This window comes from Macaca thibetana, chromosome 5, assembly GCF_024542745.1.
Source record: "Macaca thibetana thibetana isolate TM-01 chromosome 5, ASM2454274v1, whole genome shotgun sequence".
NCBI lineage: Eukaryota > Metazoa > Chordata > Mammalia > Primates > Cercopithecidae > Macaca > Macaca thibetana.
In genome coordinates this window covers 179,054,155-179,073,245 of record NC_065582.1, presented here as the reverse complement: position 1 = coordinate 179,073,245, position 19,091 = coordinate 179,054,155, and the positions used below count along the sequence as shown (strand labels likewise).

At 50.9% G+C, this 19,091-nt stretch overlaps 2 protein-coding genes across 4 annotated transcripts in view; one reads left to right on the top strand and one right to left on the bottom strand.

Moving 5' to 3' along the window:
- Nucleotides 1-19,091, top strand: part of JAKMIP1 (janus kinase and microtubule interacting protein 1) — a 180,097-nt gene that overhangs the window by 70,152 nt on the left and 90,854 nt on the right. For all 3 annotated transcript variants that reach the window (XM_050792098.1, XM_050792100.1, XM_050792099.1), the window contains exon 2: nt 17,125-17,400. In XM_050792098.1, the coding sequence (XP_050648055.1) occupies nt 17,272-17,400 (129 nt within the window). In that variant the 5' untranslated portion in view covers nt 17,125-17,271. The remainder of the gene's footprint in view (nt 1-17,124; nt 17,401-19,091) is intronic.
- Nucleotides 1-19,091, bottom strand: part of MRFAP1 (Morf4 family associated protein 1) — a 572,854-nt gene that overhangs the window by 513,954 nt on the left and 39,809 nt on the right. The window lies entirely within an intron of this gene.

Sequence of the window (19,091 nt, the reverse complement as noted above, 5' to 3'; positions counted from 1 at the left end):
GTGTTCAGTCTACTAACGAGCCCATGAAAGGCATTCTTCATTTCTGTTACAGTGCTTTTTATTTCTAGCTTTTCTTTTTCATCCTTTTTTTTTAGAAGTTTCGTCTCTGCTTACATTGCCCATCTGGTTTTGCATGTTGTCTGCTTTTTCCATTAGAATCCTTGGCATATTAATCATAGTTCTCTTAAAGTTCCAGTCTGATCATTCCAGCATCTCTGCCATGTCTGGTTCCAATGTTTGGGCTCCCTTTTTTGCCTTTTAGTATGCCTTGGAATGTTTTTTGTTGAGAGCCAGACATGATGCATTTGGTAAAAGGAACCTAAACTGGTTCCTGTGGAGGTTTTTGCTGTGGTGCGTTGTGATTCTGTGTGTCTGCCTGTCTGCCTCTCCAAATGTTGGGGCAGTAAGTTGCCCTATGACCTCAGTTGTCTGACGGATCCAAGAAAAGTTCTTGATTTGCATTTTGTTTAACTTGCCTTGTTTAGATGGGAGTCATGCTTCTAAGTTCCTTATGTGACAGACCAGAAACTAAAAGTTTGACTCAATTCTCATTGAGTCCTCCCTCCCCCGCTCCTTCTTCCCCTGCCTCCCTTCTTCTTGTATAGAATCCCCCACTTCATTGGATAGGACTGTGCCAAAGTGGCCTGGGGCAGGTCAGTGCACAGTATTGCCCTAACTGGAAGTTTTTCTGATCTTTTTGGGGTTCGCATGATGAACTTGGACCTGGGCTCTGTGGGTCTCTGACCATGAGGCCAGAGGTGTTCCAGAGTCTTCCCAATTTAGAGAGGCGTCTCCTCCTGAGCTTGGCTTCTTTGGGACATACCAAGATGGACTCTTAGGACCAGGAGAAGGAGACTGTTGAGGGCAGGGTCGTCGCGGTGTTCAGCTGTTGCTGTGTCTCCTGCAGTCCTCCACAGCAGAGGCGAAGGTGCTGATTCTTTGACTGGTGGACAGTGACAGGTGATGGTGACAGTTGAGGCTGCCAAAAACAGGAAGGGTGTTTTGACCTCAGAATACTTTTCTAGGGACAGGAGTGGTGCTCCAAGGAGAAAGCTCATTGTAACCTCTGGTCATATTTGCAATGCAGAGGGATGGTTTCCTCCTGGTCTGTGTAGGGAAATATTGAGAACAGCAGCTGAGTGGGGGTCTGGACGAAGGAGCTTTCAGCAGGAACGGCCATCAGCGTCATGAGGGCAGGGCATGGTGGGTCCTGCTCGGCATCCTGGTCCCTGTACCAGCATGGCACCTGGCTTTCAGGAGACGTGGCACAAATTTGTGCTGAACAAATAATGGGGTGATGTGTTTCACCAGTCGACTTCAATCTGATCTCAAACCTTATAGATTATAGAGATCAAACACTCATGGCTTTGTTTATCCAGGAGCAAGGCCAAGGACCCTTGATGGTCAGTACCTTACCATTTAGCCAAGGGCCATATTTAAATATCGAGGGTTCCTGGCTGGCATGGGGTGGGGCCATGCCCAGCATCTGACCACACATGTGCCAGCTCTTGTCCAGTTGTTCTTGACTCTGAGGAGGGGGGACTCTTTTATATCAAGGAATCAGGAAACATGTGTCCCTTGATGGCTGGATGGCGTGTGTCCTTCTGCCTGAACTCTGTAGATGTGAAGACATCCTACAGGGGGAGAGTGAAACTGGGAAATGTGACGTCTTCATCATCCAGCAGGCATCCAAAGACGGCTCCCAGGGGTACTGACACCTGCTCAGGGCAGCCACTTTGCCTGGTACTGGAGACTCAACTAAACCTGATGGTGTGGAAGGAGCTCCGAAGGTTGCAAGTGGACCTGATGCCCGGGTGAGATGGCCAGGGCCCGGGCAAGGCACCCCGGAGGTGCGGGGGTTCAGGGCAGTGGGCCTCCACAGGCAGGTTCCTGTTACTGCTGATTTATCTCTCCGCAGGGGTGGGGTGTGGCTGATGTTTGCTATAGGTGGTGCCTTCTGGTGGCCCTGGGTGGGTGGCTAGGAGGAGGAGGGGCAGGGAGACCCTGAAGGCCTGTGAGGTCAGCCAGTTGCAGGTGGCAAGGCTGGGGGCACCAGAAGGACTCCAGAGAGGACTTGGCAGGTGGAGCATGGGACTCGGGCAGTGCACGTGGGGAGCGAGACCCGGAGGGAATGGACGGAGGAGGCACGTGGCTCCCGTGTTTGCCCACCCGGGCTGGGGCTTTGTCAGGCAGACAATGGATCCATTCATTTTTTTTCCACTTGAAGAAGCACATTGAAGACCAGCTGGGTCTCCTGTTGTGGGGACAAATTTCCCAGGCCACGGGCTTGGACCTTGTGCCAATAAAACTCCCCTTCCCTCCCTCCCTGCTCCTGGTCCCCTCTGAGCTCATTCACTGCTCGCAGCCCCCGGGCCCCAGCTACGGAAGCAGGTGGCCTCCTGTCCACCCGTTTGGAGAACACACCTGCAGGGACACTTCCCTTGCCCTGACTCCATGGACAGCCACCACCTGTGGGGCTCTGACAGTCCAGGAGCCTGAATGCAGTGAGAGATCCTCCTTTCACAGATGGGGAAACTGAGGCCCAGACAACTCAGAGCACTGACCCTAGACCCTGAGTGACCCACCTGGGAGGTGAATCCATGTCTGTCTGGCTCTAAAGCCCTTTTCGAACCGCATGACTGTGGCCAGTTACTGTCTCAGGCCCCAGCGTCTTCACCCGCAGGTGGAGGTGGTGGTAGTCCTGGCATCACAGCCTTTACAGGGCATTGTTGTGCGGGTCAAATGAGATTGTCCTGCGAAAGGCGCCTGGTAAATAGCAGGTGTTACCCAGAGACGGGGGCGGTGGGATGGGAACTTTCCCATCTCTAAAAGGCTCCTGTGTGCAGGAGGGAGGGTGGAAGCAGTCTGGGGGCTTCTGAGTGCCCGGAGGAGCTAAATAGAAGGGTGCCGGGTTTTGTTTGCTTCTTTTTGGTTCAAAATGAGAAGTGCTTTCCGAAGTGAGGGCTACCAAGGGTGAGCCTGAGGCGGGGCTCTTGTCAATGGAAGGACTTTCAGAGAGGCTGGAGGACCGCGTGTCGGAGGAAGGGGATCAAGGAGGGAATCCCACAGGAGTGAAGGGGGGACGTGACCTGTGGGGCCGTCCCAGGTGTGCACTGGCCTTGTCTTCCTTCGCACTGTTTCTCTTCACACGGTGCAGGGCCACAGTTCTGGGCCACCTCCCAGCCTGCCAAGTCCTGTCGCAGCTGTTGCCCCATTTGGGCTTCACCAACGTGCCAGTGAGGTCACCGTTGCTACTGTCCCCACCAAGCCACTGGCCGGGGAGCCTGAGGCTGACAACCAGTCCTCCCCTGCTGGGCCCAGCCTTTGCCGGCCACCCCTGGCCCCTTCTTGCTCCCTCAGGCACAGGCTTCCCCCAGTCTCTCCCATCTCCTCTGCTTCCCATCTTTCCTTCCAGAATGGCCGGCTTTCCAGCAAACCCCACGGTGTGTTTTCAGTGTGTGGGGTGTGCCGTGCCTTTGGCTCTGAGCCTCAGTTTTCTCATCTCTAAACTGGGGTAACAGCCTACACTCTGCCTGCGCCTGGGTTTGCTGTGGCTCAGATGGGTCAGGTGGGCAGGGTGGGCAGTGCATGGTAAGGTGGACTGGGCTCGCTGGCCAGGTGACATGCCAGGCTCTGAAGCCCCCCGGCCCAGTTTTCCCTCAGAAGAAAGAGAATGACATCCCTTGGCTGGGGATTGCCAGGGAGCCTGCCCTGCTCAGAACCACCAACTCTGCACTGCTGGGTGTGGTATGGGGGTGTGTCTTCTGTATGTGCGTGTGGCATATGTAGTATGGGTTTCTGTATGATGTGTGTGATGTCTGTGTATGGTGTGGTGTGTGTGTTGTACGTGGTGTGTGTTTCTGTATGATGTGTATATTTGTGTGTGGTGTGTATCTGTATGTGCGTGTGGCATATGTAGTATGGGTTTCTGTATGATGTGTGTGATGTCTGTGTATGGTGTGGTGTGTGTGTTGTGCGGGGTGTGTGTTTCTGTATGATGTGTATATTCGTGTGTGGTGTGTATCTGTGGTGTGTGTGTGTATGGCATATGTGGTATGGGTTTCTGTATGATGTGTGTGATGTCTGTGTATGGTGTGGTGTGTGTGTTGTATGTGGTGTATATTTCTGTATGATGTGTATATTTCTGTGTGGTGTGTATCTGTGGTGTGTGTGTGTGTGTGTGGCATATGTGGTATGGGTTTCTGTATGATGCATGTGTAATGTCTGTGTGTGATGCAGTGTGTTGCATGGAGTATGTTTCTGTATGGTGTGTGGGTGTGTTTCTGTATGATATGTGTGTGTTTCTACATGGTGTGTGTGTTTCTGTATGGTGTGTGGGTGTGTTTCTATATGATATGTGTGTGTTTCTACATGGTGTGTGTGTTTCTGTATGGTGTGTGGGTGTGTTTCTATATGGTATGTGTGTGTTTCTACATGGTGTGTGTGTTTCTGTATGGTGTGTGTGTGTGTTTCTGTATAGTGTGTGTGTGGGGTGTGTGTGTGTTTCTGTATGGTATGTGTGTGTTTCTACATGGTGTGTGTGTTTCTGTATAGTGTGTGTGTGGGGTGTGTGTGTGTTTCTGTATGGTATGTGTGTGTTTCTACATGGTGTGTGTGTTTCTGTATGGTGTGTGTGTGTTTCTGCATGGTGTGTGTGTGTGTTTCTGTATAGTGTGTGTGTGGGGGGTGTGTGTGTTTCTGTATGGTATGTGTGTGTTTCTACATGGTGTGTGTGTTTCTGTATGGTGTGTGTGTGTGTTTCTGTATGGTGTGTGTGTGTTTCTACATAGTGTGTGTGTTTCTGTATGGTACATGCATGTTTGTGTGTGTAACATGCACAGAATCACCCCCTCCCGGGCACATGAGGGACTCTTAGGTGTTTGTTGGGTGCAGAATGAACAACCTGACCCAAAACAGGAAGTCCGGACAGTGTGGGTCACTGTGGCCATAGATGGAGCTGGGAGAGTGGCATTGAGTGGCCTCCGTCCCAGCTTACTGGGACCGTGTGGCCCTGCCTGTGGGGAGGGGCTTGAGGGTCTTGGCCCCTGGGATGGGAGGGTCCTAGGCGAGGGGTCAGCCAGTCCGGGTGGGGTGCTCCGGCTGCTGGAGTGCTGATGACATAATTGCCCAGGGAAGTGGGAGCTGAGGGCACCTCAGCGAGCTGGGGCTGGGGACTGTGGTGCCTATGTGGGGTGGTGCCTGCCCTATGGCCTTTGACCATAGCCTGGCTGACCACTGGTGGGGAAGAGGCAGGTTCTCCTCTCCTACTCCGTCTGTGACCCAGGCCAGCCCCGACCTGTTAGGCCTCAGTTTTCCCATCTGTAAAATGGGTCTGTCTCCTGTGGCAATCTCAACCCAGCTGGCCTCATAGTCCTGGAGATAGATGGTCACGTGGTGGTGGCCTAGAGTCAGGCTTGGGCCTCAGGGATGCCTGACCTTGCTTGCAGGGCAGAAGAGGTTTGCCGGAAAGAAGTGTGGCCCAAGTCAAATACTGGGGACAGTTAGGAGGTGATCCCAGGTGGCCTGTGAGCTAGGGAGGGGCACATGCAGAGGCCTTCAGGGGACAGCAGGCATGACCCAGGCTGGAGCAAGGAGCAGGGTGCAGTGCAGAGGCCTGGCTGCTGTAGCCATGGACACTTTTTCCCCTACAGGGCATCAGCAGGGAACGGTGGGGAGGGTCACTCCCCATGGCCCTGGAGCTTGGATGGATTGGCATGTAGGCCTAGACCAGGGGAGGCCACTGTGTCACACGAATGCAGACAGGCAAGGGTGAGGGCTGGCTGGGGCAGTGGCAGTAGGGGATGCCTCTGAAAACTGGTGATAGGGGGACAGCTCTTGGCTGGATGTTGAGGGTTGGGGAAGGCTGAGGCCCATTTTCAGATTAAGCTGCCACACTTAAGCGTGGAACTGGGTCCAGGTCACTAAGTGCTCCTGAATGTGCTGGTACAGGTGGCTGCTCTGTCGTCATTTCTATGTTGATGAGACCCGCCAGCTGTGACCTCCTGGCATCAGTGATGGGACACAGGGCTTGGGAGCCCTGGCCGCACGTGGCCCTCTCTGGGATTAGCAATCGTCGCCAACGCTCGTCCCATGTGGTGCCGTCTGCACAGCCCACCCCCATTATGTATGGAAAGTCCTGCGTGGAGAGAACATAGCCAGGCCAGGGCCATGAAGGGGATAGTGGCAGAGCTGAGGCAAATGACTAAGCCTCCTGCTCCTCGTTCCGGGTTCTCTCTATGGCACTTCACCTCCAAGCCCAGAGTATGTGTTAGGAAACCTGACTTGGTTGACATTATTGACTACGCCTTATGGAAGGTTCACTTAAAACGCCCTCTAACTATTTTGCATCAGTATAAAAAGAGACGGCAAGCACCTTGTTAATTTCCTGTAATTGGAAAATGAGATCTCCTAAGAAAGTATCTCCTAGACTTCTCAGGCCTTTTCTTTCTTGTGTGTTTTAGAGACAGGGTCTCACTGCTCTGTCACCCAGGCTGGAGTGCAGTGGCGCCACCATAGCTCACTGCAGTTTTGAACTCCTGGGCCAAGGTGCTCCTCCCACCTCAGTCTCCTGGGTAGCTAGGACTACAGGCTCGCACCACCACATCCAGCTAACTTTTACATTTTTTTTATAGAGACAGGGTCTTCCTCCGTTGCCCAAACTGGTCTTGAACTCCTGGGCTCAACCATCCTCCTGCCTTGGGCTCTCAGAGTGCTGGGATTACAGGCGTGAGCCACCATGCCTAGCTTGAGGCTTCTTTTTAAGTATTAAAAGACTTTTTATTTGAATATCCTCTCTCTCTTTTGGGGTGGTGGCATGGAGGAAAATCTTTGATTTCTAGAAAATCTTTGCTGTCTTTCATTTTCCTGCCTGTGTCTTCGCCTTTTGCACAATGTGGTCTGTCAGTTCCCTGTGTCTCTCAGGCCCTGGGCTGGAAGAACAGACAGCTCAGCTGCTAGGATTTTGTGAAAATCCTGAGAACCAAGCTGTGTGCCTGGGATGGGGGCACACCTACCGTATGGTGTGCCATGGCTCTGGGTGAGGGGTTTGGGCTCCCCGGAAGCCATGCCTCCTCTGCCAGTGGCAACAGCTCTGTTCCATAGGACTGTACAGCCTCAAGATAGGTGTGCATTTTTGGGGTGATGTTGAAAACTAGTAGCATTGGCAGAAAATAGAAAAACTAACAAGAGCCTTTTGCATTTCCTAAATTATTAGAATGTTAACAAGTGACATCTTTCATTTAAAAGGTTTTGTAGTTTGCAATTAAATCATTATCATTGTTAACTGTTACCGAGTCCTTGTTACGGTCTGGTCCCTGTTCTGAAAAACCTTAAAAGTATGAAATCATTTCATGCCCAAAACAACCTTAGGAGGAAGGAATTATTACTAGCCTCATTTTCTGATCAAGAAACTGAGGCACAGAGAGGTGAAGTCTCCTGTCTGAGGTCACACAGCTGGTAAGTAGTAGAGCTAAGAATCCACCCAGTCACTCTGGCTCTTGAGCCCGTGCTTTCACCTTCCACGTCCCCCTCCCTGACCTCCACATCACATGGGCTGGGCGCTGTCCTCCCAGCTTTGTAGCTGACGAAACGGCAGTTCAGGGATATGAACTGACGTCTCCCGCATCGTAGAGCCGGCACTTGCTTGTGTGGGACTTGAATTCAGGTCAGCAGCTGCTCCCTCTAACCTCTATTTATATCACATTATGTTATTTTTCTTCATAAGGCCTCTGCCATGCCTTGAATCTCAGCACAGTCTTTTAAAGACAAGAATCTTTTGTGATTTCATGCTAAATATGCAATGCAGAGTCTTTGTAGGTCCTTTAGAAAATGTATCCAGGCAAAAATCAAATCCAAACAGAAGGAAAAACCCAACTACCCTTACCTCTTTCAAAGATGATGTCCACTCTCAATAGATTGTAAATATTTGTCTGTGCTATTTTATTATTATGATTATTATTTGAGATGGGGTCTCACTCTGTCACCCAGGCTGGAGTGCAGTGGTTAGATCTCAGCTCACTGCAACCTCTGCCTCCTAGGTACTAGCAATTCTCCTGCCTCAGCCTTCCAAATAGTTGGGATTACAGGCTAATTTTTGTACTTTCAGTAGAGATGGGGTTTCACTATCTTGACTGAGCTGGTCTTGAACTTCTGACATCAAGACATCTGCCTGCCTCGGCCTCCCAAAGTGCTAAGGTTACAGGCATGAGCCACTGCATCCAGCCCTGTCTATGCTATTTTAAATGCCTACGCTTAAACATAAGCCTGCCTACAAATGCACATATATACAGTGTCTATTATATGCAGTATATATGTGCATTATATATATGTATACACTGTAGTATGCTGTATGTACGATTGTATAAGTTGCTTTTTCCATTTAATAGGTGGCAAACATCAGAGTTGGCAGGGCGATGGCCACAGATCAAATCTGGTCCACAGATGGCTTTTGTTTGGGCTGAATGATATTTATACAAATCTATGTGAATTCATTTCTAACATATACAAATTGGGAAATTTCACATAAAAATCAATGTCAGCTTTCTCTGGAAAATTCAGATCTGGCTCCTCTTTTTAATGCTCTTGGGTATCGCTGGAGCTGCGTTGCGATTACTGGAGTAGATGGCGTGTGCCGAGGGCTCACTCCGGTGACTTCCCGCACGGGGAGCTGTGTGCTCCCTGCTAGGTCCGGGGGCAGGCCGCCTGTCTGTGATGGCGTACCCTCCTCCACTGCATACCCATCCCTGGGTTTACTGGTGCAGTTTTGTAGTACAAGGAATTCCCTATGGCGGTGCATTCAGGTTGCTTCCAACTTTTGCTCTCCTGATGCCTGGCACAGTTCTTCGGAAGGTGAGAGGGAAGTTGAAGGCAAGAGAGTATTAACCTCCAAATAGTCAGGTTGTTCCGGGCCTGAACACGGAGGACCATTTTATGCCCTTGCTCCTTATGCAGCCCACTATTGATAGAGTCATAGGAAAAATCCTGGGTCAAGCTATGGACATTGTTGGCAAATCTGGCAGTGCACGCCAATGAGAATGATGATGATGATAATGATGATGATGATGATGATGACGATGACGATGAAGCAGCTGCCTTTTTTTTTTTTTTTTTTTTTTTTTTTGAGACAAGCTCTCTCTCTGTTACCCAGGCTAGAGTGCAGTAGTGTGATCTTGGCTCACCGCAACTGCCGCCTCCCGGATTCAAGCGATTCTCCTGCCTCAGCCGCCTGAGTAGCTGGGATTACAAGTGTGCACCACCATGCCTGGCTAATTTTTGTATTTTTAGAAGACATGGGGTTTCGCCATGTTGGCCAGGCTGGTCTTGAACTCCTGATCTCAGGTGATGCACCTGCCTTGGCCTCCCAAAGTGCTGGGATTACAGGCGTGAGCCACTGCAGCTGGCCTGCTGCCATTTTTTGAGCATTGCTTTGTGCCGGTAAGTGTGCCAAGAAATGCCCAAACCTGAAGGCACTTAGCCTCCAGCAGCGCTGTGGAGTGGGGACTCCGACAGCCTCTGAGTCCCCACTTGGCCCATAAAGGATTCATGGAAGGAGCTGAAGCTGGCCTGGGCTGTGAGCTTCACTCTGGTATTTCAGTACTGCTCAAAAGAGAACCTAGTACCATCTCTTTCTTTATTTTGTTGATTGCATAAACAGCATGCCCCCCATCACAGGACTTAAAGCGAAATCGCGGGATGTGAACTGATGAGAAGCACACTTGCCATCTCTCCAGGTGCTGCCCGGCAGGGCTCACACGCCACTGTTGTCCGTGGGCCTCCCTCCCTGTCTCTTCCTTGGCTGTTTCTGAGTTATCTAGTGTGCTTTTGCTCATTTGGCCATCAACAACTTTTGGATCCTGAGGTTATTTCCAGTTTTCCATTGCCATCAACAATAGACACATGAAAAAATGCTCATCATCACTGGCCATCAGAGAAATGCAAATCAAAACCACAATGAGATACCATCTCACACCAGTTAGAATGGCGATCATTAAAAAGTCAGGAAACAACAGGTGCTGGAGAGGATGTGGAGAAATAGGAACACTTTTACACTGTTGGTGGGATTGTAAACTAGTTCAACCATTATGGAAAACAGTATGGCGATTCCTCAAGGATCTAGAACTAGATGTACCATATGACCCAGCCATCCCATTGCTGGGTATATACCCAAAGGATTATAAATCATGCTGCTATAAAGACACATGCACACGTATGTTTATCACAGCACTATTCACAATAGCAAAGACTTGGAATCAACCCAAATGTCCATCAGTGACAGACTGGATTAAGAAAATGTGGCACATATACACCATGGAATACTATGCAGCCATAAAAAAGGATGAGTTTGTGTCCTTTGTAGGGACATGGATGCAGCTGGAAACCATCATTCTTAGCAAACTATCACAAGAACAGAAAACCAAACACCGCATGTTCTCACTCATAGGTGGGAACTGAACAATGAGATCACTTGGACTCGGGAAGGGGAACATCAGACACCGGGGCCTATCACGGGGAGGGGGGAGGGGGGAAGGATTGCATTGGGAGTTAAACCCGATGTAAATGACGAGTTGATGGGTGCTGACGAGTTGATGGGTGCAGCACAGCAACATGGCACAAGTATACATATGTAACAAACCTGCACGTTATGCACATGTACCCTAGAACTTAAAGTATAATAATAATAATAAATAAATAAATAATAAAAAATAAAAAGAATTAAAAAAAAACAATTCAAATTATGCAACTCGCAACATCTTTAGGCAGATTGCTCTTTCCTTTCAGGAATTACCTCCTTAGAATACATTTCCAGGAAGCATATTACTGTGCCTGGGGTGGGAATATGGCTGTAGCTTTTTAAGTCAGCACAATCAATTTGGATTTAGATATTTAAACCAAAGTCACATACTTACTCAGAGAGAGATTTTTTTCATAAGGGCTCATTAAGTAATGAATGTTTGTTTAAAAAAAAAAAAAAGTTGTGGCTGGATTCTTTAGGATAAACTGTTTTCTGTCCACGGAAAGGATTCGACTCTGCCAACCTACCTCATTCATATTTTCTCCAGGGAGACCCCTGGGATCTCCATGTAATTTTTGGTGAAGTGTGCAGGAAGTGTTACAAAGAAGACCTATTGGTGATGGGCTGGAATTTCTGCTTATCAGATATTTGGATTTGAGGTGTCTTGAAGGAGCTCATTTTCTTTTTGTGCCTGTGTTTTGTGAATCCTGTTATAAAAATATCAGGCCATGTGGGGCTGGAGGCAGGAAACCTGAGTTGGAAATACCATGGCAGCCACCAGGTCATCCAACAATCTTGGGCAACTCTCTTCTGCTTTCTGAGCCTTACTTTTTTCATCCACACCTTGGGGGCAAAGGTCCCTTCTAATGTCACCTTGTAGGTTGTGAATTGTGACTGTAGAGGGATGTGAGCGGCCCTGTTCAGCAGGGAGACATTGTGGTTTCTTGGTGATATTACACACAGTGAGGAGAGGGGCGAGGCAAGGCTCATTCAGACTTGTGTTCTGAGGAGCTGGTTACCTTCAGGCATTAAACAAAGTGCTGAGCATGTCCCAGGACTGGTTTGTTGTTGATGTTGTTTGTTTGTTTTTGAGACGGAGTTTCGCTCTTGTTGCCCAGGCTGGAGTGCAATGATGTGATCTCAGCTCACTGCAACCTCCACCTCCTGTGCTCAAGCGATTCTCCTGGCTCAGCCTCCCAAGTAGCTGGGATTACAGGCATGCGCCACCACACTTGTCTAATTTGTATATTTAGTAGAGAGGCGGTTTCTCCATGTTGGGTCAGGCTAGTCTCGGACTCCCGACCTCAGGTGATCCACCCACCTCCGCCTCCCAAAGTGCTGGGATTACAGGCGTGAGCCACTGCGTCCGGCCCCAGGAGCGGTTCTTTCCTGCTTGCCTGGTATATTAATTTCCTGTGGCCTCCATAAAGAATGACCACAAACTGGGTGGTAAACAGAAATTTACTCTCACAGTTCTAGAGGTCAGAAGTCCCAAGTCACGGTGCTGGCAGGGTCACATTCCCTTAAAAAAAGCTGTCAGTCCTTCCCTCCTCCAGCTTTGGGTGGCTGTCAGCTGTCCTGGCTTCCCTGGTGTGGCCGCAGCGCTCTGGTCTCTTCCCTGGCTTCGCGTGGTCTTCTCTTCTGTGTGTCTTCTCCGCGCATCTCCTATAAAGACTCCTGTCAATGGATTTAGACTTCATCCTACTCCAGGAGGATTTCGTCTTGAGATCTTTCACTTCGTTACATCTTCAAAGGCGCTTTTTCCTAACAAGGGCACATCTGCAGGTTCTGGGGACCAGGATGTGGTATCTTTTTGGGGGCCACGATTCAGCCCACCTCAGCCCTCATCAGCCAGAAGCTGGCCCATGCTGGCCAACCAGAGCTCTGCCCTTGCCTCCTGTGGCCTCAGTCCAGGGTCCCAGCCCTTCTGCTTGCCTCTACAATGTTGTCACCACGAAGCTGTGCTTTAATGAAGGGAGGAAATTTTGCAGCAGGCCTGAGAAGGCCAGACAAGGCCCTGCACCCAGTGCATGGGCAGATGTTGTTGGTGGGCATTGTGGAAGGCTGTGGGGTCAGAGCAAGAGCCTGGCATATAGGTCAATGTTGGCGAATATCCACCTCCTGCGAACCAGTCCCGTTGGTTCCAGAACTGAAATATCTCTGCAGCCCACCCATCTCTGACACCACATGCCCCTTGTCCCAGCCTCCATGTCATTCGTCTGTGTCTCAGCAGCCTGGGTGATCTTTAAACAGCAGGATGATAGTCGCAAGAGCCTCTGCAGTGCTTCCTGTGTGACAGGCAGGGACCCATTTTACCCTCGCCACCACCACTGGGGTACAGCTATTACCATCTGCACTTCAGCGAAATGGAAATTCGAGTCACACCCTGCTAATGGCTTCCCAGCATGCTCAGGGTAGGGCTTGAACTCTGTCCAGGGCCAGCTTCACGGGCACACGACCTGTGCTGTCCTGCAGGGCCTACACTCAGAGGGCCTGGCTCTTGGCTTAATGCTCTGCTGTTGCCATCATGCAAGTCTTAATAATTTTGAACAAGGAGCCTCACATTTTCATTTTGCACTGGGCTGCAAATACATAGCTGGTCTTGACTCTGTGCTTGGTGTAGAGCCCCCACGTGGTCTGGCAGTTTGCCCTCCCCACTGCCTGCCCGTGACAGGTGATATTTGATAGCTGTGTATCACAGTGCCCTGTAGACTTTTTCTTTCCAGCACCTACCACAAGCCATCATTATTTTATGTGTTCATTTCCATAGTGGTCTCCCTGACTAGACAGTTCTGTGATGGCCGGGACCTTGTCTGGTCCTCCTGCATGCCTGGTATTTTAATTTCCTGTGGGCAATTAAAGGGCACCCACGCTGTCGAGGCACAAATGGCATGGAGGCTGGGACAAGGGGGCACGTGATGTCAGAGTTGGGTGGGCTGCAGAGATATTTCAGTTCTGGAGCCAACAGGACTGGTTCACAGGAGGTGGATATTTACCAACCTTGGCCTATATGCCAGGCAAGGCCCAGGATCAGCAGCGGGGCTCCCCGTGCCTTCAGGAAGGAGCATGCTCTGAGGACTCCGTCTCCTGTGTGTCCTGAGCAGTCACCCTCCAGCCTGCGGCGCTGAGCCACTGCTGTGCTCCTTCCTCCACAGTGGGTTGTGCCATCTTCTGCTTGGTGGGCAGTGGGCTCAGAATGAGAAGTCCTGGGTGCAGCAGACACCAAGCTCAGCTCAGGCAGGAGAGTTCCCTGCTGTTGCTCCTGCCGACGAGACTTTTGTGCAGCCCGCAGCTGGAGGAGCTGATTATAGAGATGCTGCGTGGCGCTGTGAGCGTCAGGACCATCAACAGTGTGTCCATGGCACAGAGGCCGGCTGCTGGGGCCCACCCTGAGCTCTGAGGTTGACTTGGCCCAGAACTTTGGACATCCTCCCCTCCTGCACTCCATTCATCTCCACACTCACTGTGGCCCAGCCTGGCAGTGTCTGGAACGGGGTGTTGAGAGTACCAGGCTTGGCATCAGCCCATGGAGATTTATTCATCCTGGAATTGGATCGAGCTTGGACTTTGGGCTGGGCACGGTGTGGGGCGCACAAAGGTGGGAGCTAAGGTTCTGACCCAGAGGAGCTGACAGTTGGCGCATGCTCAGGGTAGGGCTTCAACAACTTTTGGGTCCTGGACAGGGCAGCCCTCTCCCCCACCAGCGGCCCAAAGAGTTGGCGGACCTGCAGCTGCCCCATCCTGCCTGCGAGGCTGGCGGGCCGCTCCTGTGGATGTAGTCCATTTTGTTTCTCTTCTTCTTTCTTCAGGGGTCCTTCCTGGCTAATTGCAGATATTTTTCTTGCCTTTCTTAAAAAACAAAACAAAACAAAAAAAGCTGCACTGTTTCTTCTTAAAAGCAGTCATTGAAGTAGAAAATTGCACTTACCTAGAAGAGTCTAAAGAAGAGAATAGATATCACCTGTAACTGCATCCCCGAGATGGTCCCTGTCAGTATCCTGGGCGTGTGGCTGCCATGTCCTTCCCACCGTGTCCCCAGGGTGCAGGGCTGGCACCTCGCAGTTGCTCAACACGTATTTGTGACTGAGTGAAAATAATGAGCAAATATATATATATATATATATATATATATACACACACGTATATATATATATATATATCTTCGTATATATATAGCAGAAAATCGAGACTATAAATTGTATTTTTTTTATTTTTATGTATTTATTTATTTATTTTGAGATGGAGTCTCCCAGGCTGCGGTGCAATGGCACGATCTCGGCTCACTGCAACTTCCGCCTCCCAGGTTCAAGCAATTCTCCTGTCTCAGCCTCCCGAGTAACTGGAATTACAGGTGTGCACCATCATGCCCTGCTAATTTTTTGTATTTTTAGTAGAGAGGCGGTTTCATCATGTTGGCCAGGCTGGTCTCAAACTCCTGACCTCAGGTGGTCCACCCACCTCAGCCTCCCAAAGTGCTGGGATTACAGGCGTGAGCCACCGCACCTGGCCTATTTTTTTATTTCACCTTTTTCACTCTGTGGCGCTGACCTTTTCCCCATGTGGAGTTTTCTGTCGGGGCTTAGACGTCATTGACGTCATCTATCCCTTCTGGCCGAGCACTGTGTTGTTGTGATGGACATCCAAGTGTTTCTATCAGAGACTTATCTCTGGTGTTTCCTTAAAGCACATTCCTAGAAGTGGCCACACAAAGGAATAAAAAGGAGCAAGCTTCCTTTTTTGGTGTTGCATTTTGTGTGTCTTCCTGCCCATCAGGGTATGGGGAGGTGCACTTCAGACCCGAAGGCTGATTTCTGAGAACTGCTGTGGTTATAAAAGCGGCAGGTCAGCGGAGGCGAGGAATGAATTATGTATCAAGCTCTAAGTCAGATCAAGGCAAATGGAGTTCATACTTCTCTGAAGACAGAATGTACCTTTCTGGAATCGATCAGCGGAGATGTTGATTAGCCCAGAATAATCCTTCATGGTGTTTTAAGAAACACTACTCTCTCTTGTTCAGGAGAAAGGCACCTGGCCTCCATCACTGCCTCCCAGATTTTGTAGATTGGAGGGATGTCCCAGGGCCTCAGCGCTGGCAGGTCCCGCCTGACTTCAGTTCAAGGCCACTGAGCATCTGCAACTCGCCGGATGCACTGGTGTTGCGGGGACCCCACCCCAGACCATTCCTGGGCACCCCTGTCCTATACTTCCTGCATCTCCCACCCACAGGCTGAGGTCACATGGACTCCAGGAGGCCGAATCCAATGGCCAGCTTCGGGTTCTCACCTTGACCTCTTCGGGGCTGCCTGCTGTTGGCACCTTCCTTCTTCTAGACACGCGATCTTCTGCAGCCTCCCTTGTGCCTTCTCTCCTTCCGTCCTGTTCATGGCCTGCCTTGCCACTTTTGTCTCATCTGCCCAACCTCCCAAGTTAGCATTCCTCCACACCGGAGTGTTCCCTCCTCGCTCTGCATTCATTCCCTACGTGATCGAATCCCAACACCCCACTCACTGGCTGTGTGGACTTAGGTAGCTGACTTCACCTCTCTGTGCTTTCATTTCCTCATCTCTAAAATGGGTCTAGTAAAATCCTCTCTCACCAGGTGTTCCAAGCATGATAGGACAGGATTCCCAGCTCCTGCCACAGGCCCTGGTACATGATGGGCACCTCATGACTCTCCTGTTGTCACTCACTCATTCATTCACGCACTTGGCGGATCCTGATGGAATGCATCTTACGTGCTGCCCTCTGTTCTAGGCATGGAGGACACAGCGGGAGCAGAGCAGGCCCAGGCCTTGCTTACTGGGAATCCATCCTCATGTAGGGGATGTAGATGAGAACTAAGTCAATTACAGTTTGTCAGATGGAAAATGAGACGGAGATGTAGGGAAGGGAAGGGAGAGCAGAGGCGGGCTTTCCGAGGCAGCTCGGGGCGGTGGTTAGGCTCAGTCCTGGCTCACCCGCTTCCAGCTGTGGACCTTGATCGGGTTCATACTGTTTCCTCTCTCAGTAGCTGAGTGACATCACCAGCAGTCAGCCTCTGTGTGTCTCTGTTTCCTCATCTGTAACACTGGGTGACATCACCTATCTAGTAGGGAAGGAAACCACTAACCTCTGAAATCAAAAAGCCTATTTCTCTAAGTGTGGTCCTCAGACCCGGCTCCAGAATTGCTGGGATTGTGGATGGAAATGCAGATTCCCTGGCCTACCATGCTCTGGGTGAGGCCCAGGGCCCTGCTTTTTGGAAGAAGTATCTTAGGAGACTCAGGCTCACTGATGTTGGCAGACTGTGGTCTACCGGGTGCTGAGATGGGCTGGTCTCATCCTGATGGGAGCAGGATGGACTGAAGCTACTCAAAGTGTGGTCACCTGGGAGCCTCACCTGGAAGCTTGTTAGAAATGCAAATCAGATTCTCTATGGGTGGGCCCAGGACTCCATGCCTTAACAACCTCCAAGTGATTCTGCTGCAGCCCCCATCTGGGAGGCTCTAGGTCAGCTCTGGGAGTGGCAGGTCATCCTCCAGATGAGGCAGTTGCCTGGCCCAGGGTGCCCTAGGCAGGAACACCAGCTCCCCACCCTTCTCTCTCTGCTAACTTAGTTTCCCTCCTTCCCTCAGGATCCCAAGTGATGGTGGTTTCCTCGGAGGGCAAGCTGAGCCCTGCGCGACTGGTTAGCACGGTGGAGCTGGTAGCCACGCCTGCTGGCTGGCGTGCGTGAACGGGTGTGAACCGCAGGATCTCAGCACCTTGACCCAAGAGGAAGCATGTCGAAGAAAGGCCGGAGCAAGGGCGAGAAGCCCGAGATGGAGACGGACGCGGTGCAGATGGCCAACGAGGAGCTGCGGGCCAAGCTGACCAGCATTCAGATCGAGTTCCAGCAGGAAAAGAGCAAGGTGGGGGCTGGCGCCAGCTCAGCAGCAGCTGGGCTGCAAATGTCCCTTTGGGCAGTGTTGCCCCTGGGACATGTATGGAGAGCCTGTTCCAGGTGGGGGGCTGAGGGTAGGCGCTTCACCTCTCTAGCCTGCGGCCTGTCCCTTTGCAGTACAGAGACCGGTGGGCAGGAGTCCGGGCCCCACCAGTGCTTGCTGTGACCTTGGACGAGCCACTGAACACCCCATTCTTTGATTTCTCTTACCTGCAAGATGGGGGTTGTCAAAAGAAAAATGTTTGACAAATTCAGTTTAGCACAGTTTAATTGAGCAAAGAACGATTCGAGGATGGGGCAGCCCCCAGAGCAGAACAGACCAGGTTCAGAGAAACCTGCATGTGGTCAGACAGCTTTCGTTATGGGGACAGAAAACAGAGGTGCTGAGGCTACTTGATTGATTACAGCTTGACCCTTGATCCGTGGGTCACCTGCGATTTACTGATGCTCAGCTTCTGTGATTGGCTGAGCCTCGGCTGTTTGTTTAAAAATGCTCCTAAGTCAGCCTCTTGGTTAGTTTGCTTGCTAAGTTAGGTTGCAGTTCATTATATAGGAACTCATGCATGAAGGCACCCTCAGGCTAAGTTTAGTTTAATTTAGCAAGGTCATGGCAGTACCAGCTTTTCCTAAATTCCAAAAGGGAGGAGGGCATAGTGAGGCATGTCCCACTCCCCGCTTCCCATCATGGCCTGAACTAGCTTTTCAGGTTAACTTTGGAATGCCTTTGGTGGAGAGGAGGGGTCCGTTCAGATAGTCAGGAGGCTTCAAAGTTTATATTTGGTTTATGCTGCCTTGAGATCTTGTAAGCCACATATGTGCTTTCTTAGACATGATGGGGCTGTGGTCTGGACTCAGGGCTTGGCTAGGTAAAGAGCTTGGAACAGAGCCTGGCTCTGGGATATGAGCTACTCTCCTCTCTCCTAGAGCAGATTTGAGCTTTGGAGCTGGTCAGGACAGTGCCTGGTTGGGTGCTGGGAGTCTAATTAAAGCATGGGATGTCACAGAGGGGAGGAGCCCAGACTTTCTAGGCAGACCTGGCTTCAAACCTCAGCTTGTCCCCTAACTGGTCTCGTGATCTTGGCCAGGTGACTAAAAGTCTCTGAAACCTCTGTCTGCTCATCTGACACCAGCTATTATGGTGTAATAATAGCTGTCTGGTTTAAGATGGTCATGAGGATCTGATTAATGGATGCAATAAAAAGACCCATCAACATCTCGTGCCCAGGCCCAGCTGCAGTCCTGTTTGGTGGCCTGGCTCTGACTTGGGTGGACTTGAAGGTAGAGCAAGCCCAGGGCTATGAGCCCAGAGAGGAACCACTAGGCAGGCTGAGGACAGAAAGGGGATGGAGATGCGGGCTTGCTCCTGGGTGGCTCAAGCAGTTGAGGGTCTAACTGAAGCTCTGAATGTGCCCTCCAGCTTCTGATGTAGCACCTGGAGCAATGGGTGGAGGCTGCTTGGGAAATTGCATCAGGCATCCCCGTCTTGTTGAGCTGGGACTCAGGCCGCCAATGGGGTGCTGGGCCAGATCCAGCTGCCAGGTGGGGATAGGGCTGGGGCCTGGGCTCTGGCTCCAACCCCCAGCTCAGGATGGGCCCCACAGAGCAGAGGCTGAGTTCTGGACTGGGGGAGTGGGCTTCTGAAGCTTGGGGACAGAGGCA